This window comes from Echinops telfairi, unplaced genomic scaffold (assembly GCF_000313985.2).
Source record: "Echinops telfairi isolate 266 unplaced genomic scaffold, ASM31398v2 ScPeMD7_443;HRSCAF=831, whole genome shotgun sequence".
NCBI classification, from domain to species: Eukaryota; Metazoa; Chordata; class Mammalia; order Afrosoricida; family Tenrecidae; genus Echinops; species Echinops telfairi.
Window position 1 is genome coordinate 36,321,887 of NW_022104341.1, and position 13,950 is coordinate 36,335,836.

Sequence of the window (13,950 nt, forward strand, 5' to 3'; positions counted from 1 at the left end):
CTGGTCCTATAGGGCTCATCCGTCCTGGATTCCCTGTATTTTGAGTCGGCATCAACTTGATGGCAGTGAGAGAGACAGGTGTCTTTAAAGAACAGAAATTTATTTTTCTCGCAGCTCAGAATGCTTCTGACTTCAGGCCTTTGGCTCTAGGGGAAGGTCCTACTTTGACTCTTTTAGCTGACAGTTGCTTCCATCCATCCTTGGGCTTGTAGATGCATGCATCTCGCTGTGTTTTTCATAAGACACCACTGAAAAATGACTAGGTTTAGGACACACCCTACTCTGTTATAATCTCACTTACAGGGGAAAAATCCCCCCAAAACCCTAACAAAAGAAACCTATTTCCAAACAGGATCACATTCAGGTACAGGGGCTCGAATTGCAAAATACCTTTTTGGAGGTCACAATTCAGCTCCTAGCCTATACTCCCTGTATGTACCACGTACTCACCGATTGTACCACTGGAGCCTCAATAGCCGATCCTTCGATATTTCCTTCCCCCTTCCTTCCTTCCTTTTCTCCTTCCTCCTTTTCCCCTTCCTGCTTGCATTAGATTTGTGATTTTGGAGGAAAGATGAAAACAAAAGTTTCCAAATTTCCAGCATGATAGTTTTCTACCAAATCTATATTGACTATCCATTGATGCCAACTCAGTGAGCCTCTAGGACAGATGAGAATGACCCCAGACTTGACAAAGCTGTGACTATGGAGGCGGGTTGCCACATCTTTCTCACCTGAATTGAATGGTGGGTTAACGTTATCAAGCTTTCAGTTAGCAGCCAGGCGCTTTAGCTATTGTGCCATCCGGTCTCTCTATTGACTACCCTCATGAAATGATAAAGTCTAACTACCACTGTCAGAAACAAAGATAATGAAGGCCACATTTGGAATTTTAAAGTTTTCCAGTTGTCTACTTAGAAAAGCAAAAGAAAATAGGAGAAACAAATTTTAATCATATACTTTATTCAACCTCCTTATACTGAGTAATATCATTTCAGTGTGTATTAAATGTAAAATTACCAATGAAATGTTTTACATTGTTTTTTTTTAAATCAGGTCTTCCAAATTGTGTGTAAGCTTTGCACATTATAACACATTTCAGTTCACACCAGCCGGGTTTCAAATGCATAGTAGCCACATGTGGCTCATGCCTATCACACTGGTCACCACGGCTATAACTTGTCTTTTGGTGACTTGACATACTTAGTACCTCTGTAGTTCACCTTCAACTATATTAAATAACAGTCTGGAATAAGAATTCATGAGAGCTCATTTAAAATGGAAAGTATTTATGAAAAGTGTTTTGTGTTATTAATTCAGATACTAATCTTTAAACCATTAGATTTTTAAAAATTTCCATTTTTACCCAACAATTAGATTTTGAGGACTTGTCTAGAAGGTGTAGCTATAGAGATGAACATGATATTCCCTGGCCCAGTGAACTGGTAGTTGATGGATAGTGGGAGATAGACTTATCAACAGAACATACTTTAGTGTGATGGGCTAATGGCTACAATGGAGGGATTACAGGCATGCTGTGGGGACAAGCCAAAAGAAACGAGTCCACTGTTGTCAGGTAGATGCACTCATAACAACCCTCCATAAGGTGTGCCAGGCTGTGGATCTTTATGGGAGCAGAAGGAGTGAATTTTAAATTGCGGGGGGAAATGACATTACAAGCAGAAGAAACAGGATGCTGAATGTATACAAGTTGAGTCATGGAGGTGTGGAAGAAGGCAACTCAAACATTTTGAGCACTTACCTTATATTCACAGTGACCCCCTAGGGCAGAGAAGAACTTGGAAACCCTGTGGGTATCTAAGACTATCTTTATCCTTTCTCGCATGGAGCAGCGAATGGTTTTGAGCACCTGACCCCTCAGTTAGTAGCCCGATGTGTAGCTCATCCACTGGATGGCAGTACGTTTGGAGGGTTTTTTTGTTTGTTTGGTTTTTGGTTGATCTTATGCTGATCATAATATTGGGCAGCGGATTTGACTGTTGAAAGAGCAAAGCATTTAAGGAATGGTAACATGCTTGGTTGTCTAGTTCTCGGTACGTATGGCATTGAAATGAAGATGGAAGAGTTGGTTTGGCCTGAAGTCTGAAAAGCCGTGAGGACCATACTGACGTGTTTAGTATAACTTAGGGGCAGTTTTGCATGGTGGTGCAGCCCCTGGGCCTTGGAGTAGATTGGACTGTATTTGAATTTGAGCTCCATTACTTAATAATTTTGGTACTATGTGCAAGTTACCCTACTTCAGTCATTTTTTAATTTGTGAACTGAGAAAAGCAGTACCCACCTCATACAGTTTTCCAGAGATTTAAAGGAGGCAAATGCCAAATGTACGACAATTGGCACAGTAGCTGGCACATGGGTAAGTCAAACCAAAGCAGACTCACTAACATGGAGCCGACTGTGATTCATTGCAGTCCTGTCGGATCAGGAAGAACTGTCCCTTTGGATTTCTGAGACTTTGACCCTCTTAGAAGTAGACAGCCTCAGAGCTCTCCTGCACAGTGACTGGTGGGTTCAAACTGCAGACTCTGTGGTTAACAACTCAGTGTATAACCCACCACACCACCAGGGCTCTTGGCACATGGGTAGTCCCCTTTAAATGATAGTCATTGTTATTATTTAGAATGACAACTTGGAGCCAGGAACCCAGGTGTGTGTGTGTGTGTGTGTGTGTGTGTGTGTGTGTACTTTTGTTCAACAATTCTGACCAAGGCAGAGCAAACAAGCTGGAGGAACAGGCAGTAGGGAATTATAGAGTAGAGGTGAAGAAATGATAGGATATGAACCAAGGCAGTAGCAATAGAGATGGAAAGATTAGTAGGGGGGCTCTGAAAGGCATTTCTGAAGTGTAACCAATAAGTCTTAGTGGTTAAGTAGGGAGGGGAAGCTGGAGAGAAAGTTGGCCCTATGTAGACTGGGGAGAATGGAGAGGTATGGGGATCTGGGGAGGAAAATGAGGAGGTATAACGATGACGAATGCATGAACAGGGGACGTTTTCATGGGGAAGCTGGAGAACTTGGGGCATGGAGCAGAGGCAGAGTTGGGGCCAGATCGATGGAAGGTAACGGTGTGGGGCTGAAGGAGCTCACTCGCAAAGGACACTAAAGTGAGAAGAGAAAACAATAGAAGAGGCAAGAATATTTCCCAGTGTAAAGGTGAGACAAAAGAGTGGTCAGAGAAACAGAAGGAGTGGAGATGGTGTTGTCATGGAAACAGAAGAAAACGAGATTTAAAAATCAAGACTAGTTACTGGGGTAGCGGGATGCATAACATAAGATTCATATGTAATGGCTCAGCACAAGAGAAGCTGACTTCTGCTTTGTAGAAATCCAGTTCTCTCTCTCTCTCTCTCTCTCTCTCTGCTCTATTTCCAGAAAACTATTCAGCAGTTCTCACTGTGTCCTCCATCTCATTTCTCCTTTGCCCTCCCAGCCCACACCTAGCTCTAGGAAGCCACTGATATAGTTTCGACCTTTATGGATGCCCTGTTCTAGATATTTATACAAATGGAATCATGATAGGTTGTCTGGCTTTTTTCACTTAGCATGCTATTGTAACCATCCATTCTTGTTCCTTTTTTGGTTGAATAATGTTCTATTGTGCTACATTTTGTTTATACCCATTTACCAACTGATGGGCATTTATAGTGTCCTAACTTTTGGCTAGTGTGAATAATGTTGCTATAGAAACTGTGTACAAGTTTCCATGTAAATGTTTATTTTCCTTGCTCTAGGTATATGCCAATGGGCACAAAGGCTGGGTCACATGGTCGCTCTCTGTGAAATAGTTTGAAGAATTGCAGGCTGTTTTCTACCGTGACTGTACCACTTTATGTGGCCACAAGCTGAATCTGAGAATTCTGATTTCTCTATATTTTTGATAATACATGCTACCATCTGACTTTCTGTTTCTCACCATCCTAGTGGGTGTGCTGAAGTATTTTTTTGTGGTTTTGATTTACGTTTCTCTGATGACTGATGAATGATATCTAGCACCTTTTCACGTGCTTGTCAGCCACTTGAATATCTTCCTTAGACATATGCTAATTCATTTGTCCATGTAAAATTTTAGGTTACTTATCTTTTCATTATTGCATAGTAAGAGTTATTTATATTTTTAGATTTATTTATTTATTTATTTATATTTTTAGATTTAATACCTCGATCAGATATATAATTTGAAAATATTTTCTCCCGCTTTGTGAGTTGCCTTTCCACTTTTCTGGTGATGGATGTTATTTAAAGTACAAACGTTCTTAAGTTTGATGAAATCCAAATGATCCATTTCTTCTACTGCTTGTGGTTTTACTGTCATATCTGGATCCTCCTTCCTGCCCTACCTCCTCCCTTCTCTTTGTCCAGAGTGCTGGGGAGGAAGCCAAGGCCGGGACCTCCCTAACACTCCACTCTGTCCCCACCCCCGACAGTGGGACAAGGTGCTCTGTGGGTGCCATTGTGGGAACCCTGCTTGTGAGGTGCTGTTGTAGGGTTCCCACAAGGTGGTCCTGGGAAAAGGCCTGGGGAGAGAGGAGGTGGACCCCAGTGGCTTGGAGTGAGTGATTCAAAGTGACAGCCTCACTTGGAAGGAAGTCTATGAGCTCTTTGCCAAATCCAGTATCGTGAAAATACTCCTATATTTTCTTCTATGAATTTTACCATTTTATTTCTTACATCTGTGCAGGTCTTTGGTCCATCTTGAGTTCATCTTTGTGTGTGGTGTGAGATAATGGGCCAACTTGATTTTTGTGACATTTTTAATACCTATTTTTGAGGGTCACCCTTAGAGTAGGAATTCAGATCAGACAACCAGCACAGGAGAAGAGTCAGAGGAACATAAGGAGAGGGGCAAAGTTCTTTATGGGTAAGCACCACGCCTGGAAGCCACACACCACTTCTAGAGAGAATCCAATCACACAGTCACACAGGTTACTGTAGGGGAGGCTAGAAAACATAGTCTCACTGGGAGGAGTAGGATTTAGTTGCAAAGGGCTAAAAGGTGTGGGTTGGAAAGGAACCGACAGAAGCTTGTGGAATTTGGCAAACAGGTGTCATTAGTGACTGCCTGAAGACCGCCTTTAACAGAGCCAAAGAGGTGGAAGTGGAATAGCCAAATTTCAAACTGAACCCTGCCGTGGAACCAATTCTGATTCCTAGCGACTTTCTAGACAGCCTAGAACCGCCCCTGTGAGTTTCTGAGGCTGCAAATCTTTACGGGCACAGAATGCCTCATCTTGCTCCTGCTGAGTGGCTGGTAGTTTTGAACTGCTGACTTTATGGGGAGCAGCCCAAAGCTACCCAATACCAACCAGGGTTGTAGCCAAGTCTACGACTTGCTAATCATAAGAAGAAAGTCTGCTCCTTGTAGCCTTGTTCTCTCCAGGAATTGCCAGGAGCTAGTACCAGCCTAGTGTCAATGAAAAAGAGGAAGCCCCTCAATGATGCGCAATAACATGGGTTGACTGTGTTGACACAGTCCTTGCAACAAGAGGCTCAAACATGACAACTTTGGTGAGAATAGTGCAGGATCAGGCAGCATTTTGTTCTGTTGGATGTGAGGCCGCTGTGAGTTGGAATATACTTGATGGTACCGAACAACCACAACAACACTATCAGTCTGAATTATAGCCTTTTAACTCTCACGGGGTGGGAAAACGGGTCACTATCATCAGGTCAAGGAGCTCTGGTGGCACAGTGAATAAAGCACTCAGCCGCTAAATGAAAGGTCTGTGGTTCAACCCCACCAGGCTCTCTGCAGGAGAATGATGTGGTGATCCGCTTTCTGAATGGTTACAACCTTGTAATCTTCCTCTGTGAAGACGTTCTATTCTGCTCTACAAGATAGCTAGGAGTTGGAATCAGCTAGGTGATACACAACGTTAACAACAACACCATCAGCAGGCCAAAGCTTTTTCTTTCTGCAGAAAATCGCAAAGCTTCAGGATAGTCTGAAGCAGTATTGTGGCAGTATTTCCGGAAGCACCAGCTTGGTTCTGTTCAAGTCCAGCTCCACTTTGATATCACGCAAGGACAAGGTAGAGGAGAAGTGTGTGTTACCTTAAAGGGATACAGGTATGTGTGTGCACACATATATGATTGTGGGTCTCATCCAGCATTGAACATAGAAACATGATATTTATACTATGTCTGTCTTGGAGAGTGGCAATTTATGCTCTTTGGGTAGCAAAGTTTCATCACTTAATTAGTTTATTATGCAAGAGTTAAAACTGCAGGAATTGTACGTCAATGTTACGATCATTCCCTTTACATGTCGGCTTAACTGAAGAGGAAAGCCATTAACTTATACAAACAGAAAACATATCCTCTCACCAATTCACCTGGTGAATTGCAAACTCCTTCGTCAGCCCTTTGGTGGGAAGACAGACCGGGATGGGGGGAATATTGCATTTTCAAGCACATTTATTTAAACACAAATTCAGCCAGGCAACTCCCAGAAGGGACTCTTCACAGTTGGCCATGTGACTGAATTTCTCCTAGCGGACTGGGTTCATTCTTATCAGCTGAACAAACATTTATAGAAAACCCATGAAATGCCAAGTGCTTTCTGGGTGCCAGAAATTGCTGCAAAACTCCCGCTATGTTTTCTTTTCCCTCAGAATATCTTTTTCATCTACATCATTACATGGTATTTTTAGCTGCTTCCAAGTCTGCTGGTTCTACGGAAGAGAGTTGAGGAGAGAGAAAAGTATTCACCCATAGGGGGAAGGCTGGTGATAAGTTTGTGGCTTCCTGAGCTCTGAGGGGAGGCCAAGGCTCTGCATGTGTTCTAACAGCGCTTGGTTTAGGCTTTGTGTGGAGTCTGGACCTTCTCCTATGACTCTGCTGAGCCTCAAGCAGGGTGAACCTTGAAATCATCAGGGCTGTTGAGTCACTAATTGGAACTAATCTACTCCCACACGATTTGAATTACAGCTCATTATTCTTTAAGAAGCCCGGCTGGTGTCGTGGGCTAGGCAGTGAACTGCTAACCCCCAAGTTGGAGACCACCAGTGACTCAGCGGGAGAAAGATGAGGTTGTCAGCTCCCATGCAAGACTTAAGGAACCGCCAAGGGGCAGTTCTACTGTCGGGTGGCTAGGAGTCCAAGCTGACTCAGCAGTGAATTAGGTTTTGGTTCTTGGTACTCTTTAACCCATCAGACTTCTCTCATTCTGACAATGAGGACAAGAATTCTACTAAAGCCTCGCTAAGCAGGGAGGAAGATGCTATCTCAAGTAGTAGGAGGGAGAGGACCTCACCTGTTGACATGGCACCGGCGTGAGCTTGGCTGTTGTTGTTCATGGACACGGCACAGTCCCTGGCTGTACGTCTCTCTGCAGTCCTTAGGGTCACTATGAGTCAGAACGGACTCAACAGACCCCAACAGCAATGTTGCAGGCAGGGAGTTTGGAAGAAGGGGCTTGATGAAGCCCGAGTTTTGAGGGAGAAGGGATTTCAGAAGGTGGCACATTGAGCAGATGACAGGGCTGAGATGGAGAAAGTGGGAGACTCAGGACACGACGTCGGTTTATGTCTTTTTGATGTCCAGATAAAACTGACTGCCACACAGTTGATTGTGACTATAAGTGAGCCTCTCTCTCTAAGGCCAAGGAGTGCTGCTCGGTAGGGTGCCTGAGGCTGAGATCTTCCTGGGAGTAGGAAAGGCTCGTGTTTCTCCAGTGGAGAGGCTGGTGGGTTTGAACCACCGACCTTGGGCCTCGCATCCACTATGCCACAAGGCCTCGTATCAAGCCAAGAACACTCTTGGATTCCTCCGGAAGAATAGCTCTTGGTGGACATGGACACTTTACAAATCGTCCGGATCTTCACCCACCCATGCAAAACCCCAGTTAACTTCTTTGCCTTTGAATGACGCCATCTCTCCTCATCCAGAACTTCACCATGGAGCCTTCACGCTCCCTGCATGAAGCTAAATGGACTCTCAGAGACAAATGATATTTAATTGAACTTCGCTTTTCCTAGCACTTTCCAGCTTTCAGATTTTCTACTAGAACGATTCAATATAGTTTTAGAATAGCCTCCTTTCTGCTATTTGGGTCCTTTTTGGAGGTGTTAAACCTGGAAGCCATCACCCTCTGCATGACAGGTTTTTCTTGTTGTTGTTTTTTTGGTGCAGTAAAGCTTTGTGCCTGTTGACACCTGATGCGTAGGTAAAGAATTGGGCTTATTTTCTATTACTTCTCGGTGAGTCTCTTTCCCTTAGAGAGCTGAAGAATAGGCTGCATGCTTCTCTGGGAGATAAGCCGCAATGTGTTAAATGTGTAGGAGGACACTAAACGCTAGAAAAGATTATGTTCTGGCAAAGTCAGATGTGAAAAACCTTCCTTTTGCCTTCCTCCACAACCACGGTGAAAGTGCAAAAGAGCAAGCAAGACTGAAACGAAGCTGAAGAAGTGGTTTCAAGGGAAGTAGGCTAGAATTACTTCTCATTAGGCTAAACTGGAATCTTTTTAGAGTGTGTTAGGCATCGTATTTTTAGTTGATGGGGCCATGACTTTGAAAGACTTAGGTGCTTACCAGTGTTCAGATGGCTGGGGCATGGCCAACGGAGAGAATAAGCCCTCCACTGTGTGCCAAGGGAAGGACAAAAATAGTCATCACTTTGTTGTTGATGATGATAGAGAGAAGAGAGGGCCAGAGTTGATGGCTCGTGTTCTGCCAGAACTCTGGCAATCGGTAATTGTCTTTGGGAACACGAGCCATTTTCTTCTGTGTGAAATTAAAAATTGAAGCCAAGACACAGGGGACAATGCAACTGCTTTCTCCGCCTCTGAATTCTATCCAGCCAGTTGCCTAGCAGGCCTGAAATCCCCGGGGGTCCATAAATCCAACCCCAGGGCTAGAGGGGGCCAGAGGAAGTGCCTGTGGAGCTTCGGTGAAACACAGGAAATACTTACAGGTGGTTGAGGTCCAATAGAAAAAGTCAATTAGGAAAACTCATCATAATAACTAGCACTTGCAGAGCATTCCCTATGGGATGGCCATTCTATCCAGCCCTGCATGTGTATGCTCCCAGATTTATATCAGCTCCATGGACTAGGGATGACTGTTGGCCCATTTTACAGATGAGAAAATAGTGCAGAAAAGTTAAGCAATTTCCTCAGGGACATAGTACTTATAAGAAAGGGGCATCCGGGGAGCTACTGAGACTTGAACTCGGGGACTCAACTATTGTGCTTTGGGGATCATTTCATGATAAGATCATTGGAGAAGCCAAAGTCCGGTTGGCTTCCTTGATCGTGGTGACCACGGCAGTCTGATATGTAAATATGAAGTCCGTAGAATCTGCCGTTGGTTCTCCTTCACTTTTGCTTTATCCCCTTCAAATGCTCTCCCTAATCATTCCCCACCTTCTCTTCGCTGTTACAGCATTTTGTTCTCCAGAGGGGAGTCCTGCTGAAGGTACATCCCACTGACAAGATGGGTTTGTAAAGGCTGAAGGAGTTGTTCTTTTGTGAGGTCTTTGCCTTGTCATAGAAGAAAAATGGAAAGAATTCGATGTTTCAAAGATATACAGTAACCATTTCCACCAGTATCATTTCACTCTTCAATTCAGACCAATGGAGATGGTATTTTCAGGTTCAGAATTCTGCCTTTATCAAAGCGATGATGGTACATGAAGGGGTCGCAATAGATGAGTTGAAACAAAATACGTACGCATCGTTGAATGGAAAACTAATTATCTGCACTGTACACATTTACCTCATGCACAATTAAAAGTCAAAAACCAAATAAATGCCAAATGCTGTAGAGAAGTGACAACTTTCTTGTCTCCTGAAAGGCTTCTGATAGCACAAAGGTGGGGAGAGGGAGACGAAAGAAGGAAGAGACGCCGTATGGATGAGGAGTGACAATCAGTGTAGTTATTGTTATTATGTGCCGTCAAGCCGATTGCTACCCATAGCAAGCCTTATGCATAACAGCACAAATCATTGCCCAGTCTGGTGCCATCCTCACAATTGTTCCTATCCTTGAGCCCATTGCTGCAGCCACTACATCAAACCATTTCCTGAGGGTCTTGCTCTCTTTCGCTGTCCCTCTACTTTACCCAGCATGATGTCATCCTTCTCCAGTGACTGTCTCTCCTGACAACATGTCCAAAGTACCTGAGACGTCTCCCATTCTTACCACTAAGGAGCACCCTGGCCTTACTTCTTCCAAGACTTATCTGCTTGTCCGTTCAGCAGTCCGTGGTACTGAGCCTCTCTGACAGCACCTAAGGGCAGTCAGGAAGAAGCCTGCATGTTGGCTATAACTGCCACCTCACAGGTTCTCCTGGCATTTCTTGTGTCTGTCGATTGGGAAGAAGGCTGCTCTCTGCAGAGCATTGAACCTTGGGACTTCTCAGCATGTCGTATGAGTCCATGTTCTCTTCAGGTGTCACCAAGCTCCCTACAGAAAGAGGATGACTTCCCCCTCCAGCTGTGCCCACCTGTCACCTGGGCCCAGAGGTAGATCTTGGCACCCAGTGAAAAGTTTCTTTAGATTATGCTTCAACCTCCTCCATTTAATTTATTGGTGACCTCAGGGCCCCAAAAGAGCCAAATCATCTCCTCCATTGTTTCCAAGCCCCCCTCTGTCCCCTAGGCACATGCGAACCAACGTCTACCTTTCTCTTTCAGTCAAAAAAATTAAAAGTCTTTGTGGGTATCCGGTCAGATGGATGGATATCTTCTGGCCACTTGCATCGTCTCCCCAGCCTCTGCTTCACTTCAGCCAGGCATGACGTTCTAACCACTGTTCTAACCATGCATGAAGTTGTCTTGTTTTACATTGCTCATCACTACAAGGAACTGAAACATCATTAGGGTCTGGAATGGCTCTTGAGAAGTTTGTTAACTCACTTCAAGATAATTGCCTGTTGATTGAGATGGAAATCAAACGGTATAAGATAGTCTGACTTCGAAAACATTCCTGCAGGCAGGTTTCATGAGTTTCATCAAAACCAGCCTGCTTGTTCACCAGTCTTCAGCTCCCCTAGGGCAAAAGGGAACAGATATGTAGTAAATTGTTTGGTCTTTTCCCAAGTGACCTTCTGTCTCTGTGACTCAGTCTCTGGGCTCTTGAGCTGTTACGCTTATGGGAATATCTTTGCTTGCCTGGGAACCTTGAGTCACTGAATGATCTTAAAATGAGAGCTGGCATGACCCAAAAATCAACCATGTGAGTTAAGGCTGGAGACTGACCACAGCCACCTAGGTAATCAATCAATCCATCCATCATGCCTTCATAATGAAGCCCCAATCAAAACTCTGAACACTGAGGCCTGAGTGAGCTTCCCTGGTTGGCTATCTTCATGCGTATTGACACATCAATGGTGGTAAGTTACATCTCTTGAGTGCATTGGGAGAGGAAATGGAAGATTTGTGGTGGTACTCTCAAGACTCTACCCAAGGGCCCTAGGTGGTACAAGTGGTTTGTGCCCAACTATTAAAAGTTTGGCTATTCTGACGTATCCCTGGAAGCAAAGCCAGAAGATCTACTTCTTTCAGGATGTAGCCAGGAGCAGTTCCACTCCACAAAACATGGGGTCACCATGAGTCAGAAGCCACTCCTCGGCAAGGGTTTTGTTTTGGCTTTCTGACTGTACTCTACGTACTTCTTGCCTTTTCTGATTTTAATTATAATCTTTCCCTCGAACAAATGGTGACTATGGTTACAAGAAGGATCCCTGCTGGCATAGTGGGTCATGCCCACTATGTGAGCTCCTAACCATAAGGTCAGCAATTCAGAACCCACCATTGCTCAGTCAGAGAAAGATGAGGCTGTGTACTTAATTAATGGTTTAAAGTCTTGGAAAGCCCGAGGGGCAGTTCAGCTCTGACCTATAGGGTTGCTATGAATCAGAATTGAATTGATGGCCACGAGCCTGAGCGGCTCTTACAGCCGCATTGCATTCTGTGAGTCTTTCCAGAGATGATCACAGCCGAGGGTGGTTTGAGGAAGCCCTGGACGTGCAGTTTGTGGTACAAGTGAGGGTAAGGAGTCTTATGTGGATGCTGCATGTCCTCTCAATGCTGTGGTTGGCTCTAACTTGTCTGAACAGGGATTTGTGGAATCCAGATAAGAAGGAAAGGCACACCATCCTCATTACTCGGACTGAAGCGGAAATACCCAGCCCCCAAACCAAAACTCACTGCCATCGAGTTGATCCTGAGTCAGAGTGACCCTATAGGACAGGGGTGAACTGCCCCTGTGGTTTCTGAGGCTCTAACTCTGTATTGGAGTAGCGAACCCTGAAGAGGCGAAACGAAGAAAGAGAACAAGGAGCAGAGTAGCATTTCCTTTTATTAACATAATGTGGCATGTCTTAATGACCAGCATTCTCAGTGCTAGGTGTCAGTGAGAAAACACTGTTTTATTCTAGTTTCTGATCTCATCATCTCTTTCCTCCTTTTTTTTTTTAAACTTAAAACAGGACCTCCGGTTATTCATTCTGGAATCAAAGACCTGAAGGTCTTAAAAACGACCCAGTCTGGATTTGAAGGATTCATTAAAGACCAATTCACCACCCTCCCGGAAGTGAAGGACCGGTGCTTTGCCACCAAAGTGTACTGCAAGTGGCAATACCACCAGGGCAGAGATGTGGATTTCGAGGCCACCTGGTAGGAGTGGGTACTAGGGCCTGGTGCTGAGGCACGTATAATGTGCTGTTTGCAAAGACTCCGCATCCATGGAGTCCTGGTGGGGTAGTGGCCTGTGATCCAAAAATCAACAGCCAACCCCACAGGAAAAAGATGGGGCTTTCTACTCCTATGAAGAGTCATAGTCAAAAAAAAAAGAAGAAGAAGAAGAGTTAGAGTTTTGGGAACTCAGCTCTTCCCTGTCTTATAGGGTTAGAATATGATTATATCTGAAATGGATTTCTAGTTTAAGGCTGTTTGCAATTTATTAAAGGTGTGGCTCTCAAACAGATGGTTTATAAAAACACAGTTTGATCGACCCCACCCCCACAGTTTCTGAGTCTGTATATTTGAGAAGAAGGCAGTTAGGACTTAAGCATTTCTACCGAATTCCCAGGTGATGGTGATGTTACTAGATGGGAAAAACCACACTTTAAGCACCACTAGATTAAATGAAAATAACGATACCCAATCTCACCAACTGTGAAGACTACAAAGAGAGCTAAACTACTTTAGGGTCACTAATTCTTCCCAGTTTGTCCAGGACTTTGCTAGTTTCAGCGATGAAAGTCATGTGTCCCGGTAAACCCCTTGATCCCAGGCAACCTAGGACAACTGACCACCTAAACTCAAAATGAGATGCTATTCATGGAAGTGCTTTTAAAAATATAAAAGTATGATGTTTATTACAAAATCCTTAACAAGCAATAAGAAGGCCTCTGGGCTCACTGAGATAATTTGCTTTATGACCTAATTGGTAGAAATTTTGCTCTATGACCTGTTGGAATGTATCTTCCTCCCACTGATAAAATGAATTTGGTCCTTCAGATAAGAGGGAAGTCTGGCACTCCAATCTTACAAGCAGTTCCTTTCCTTGTGCCTCCATTACCAAGTTCCCCAAATTGTCTGATTACTGTGTTTTTTTCTGCATCAGTTTATGTGGCTATTTTTGCCTTTCCTTTTCCTATCCCTGATAACCTTCTAGTAATGTTATTTTAAATCATTTTATTAGGGGCTCATACAACTCTTATCACTGTCCATACACACATCAATTGTGTCAAGCGCATTTGTACATTCATTGCCCTCATCGTTCTCAAAACATTTGCTCTCCACCTAAGCCCCCGGCATCAGGTCCTCATTTCCCCCTCACTTCCCACTGCCCCCTCCCTCATGAACCCTTGAAATTTATAACTTATTATTTTGTCATATCTTGCCCTGTCCGATGTCTCCCTTCACCCACTTTTCTGTTGTCCGTCCCCCAGGGAGGAGGTCACATGTAGATCCTTGTCATC

At 44.1% G+C, this 13,950-nt stretch overlaps 1 protein-coding gene across 1 annotated transcript in view; it reads left to right on the top strand.

Moving 5' to 3' along the window:
- The window catches only part of LOC101645372 (uricase), a 44,059-nt gene that overhangs the window by 21,781 nt on the left and 8,328 nt on the right, over nt 1-13,950 (top strand). The window contains exon 5 of the mRNA XM_004699600.2: nt 12,454-12,640. Within this exon, the coding sequence (XP_004699657.1) occupies nt 12,454-12,640 (187 nt within the window). The remainder of the gene's footprint in view (nt 1-12,453; nt 12,641-13,950) is intronic.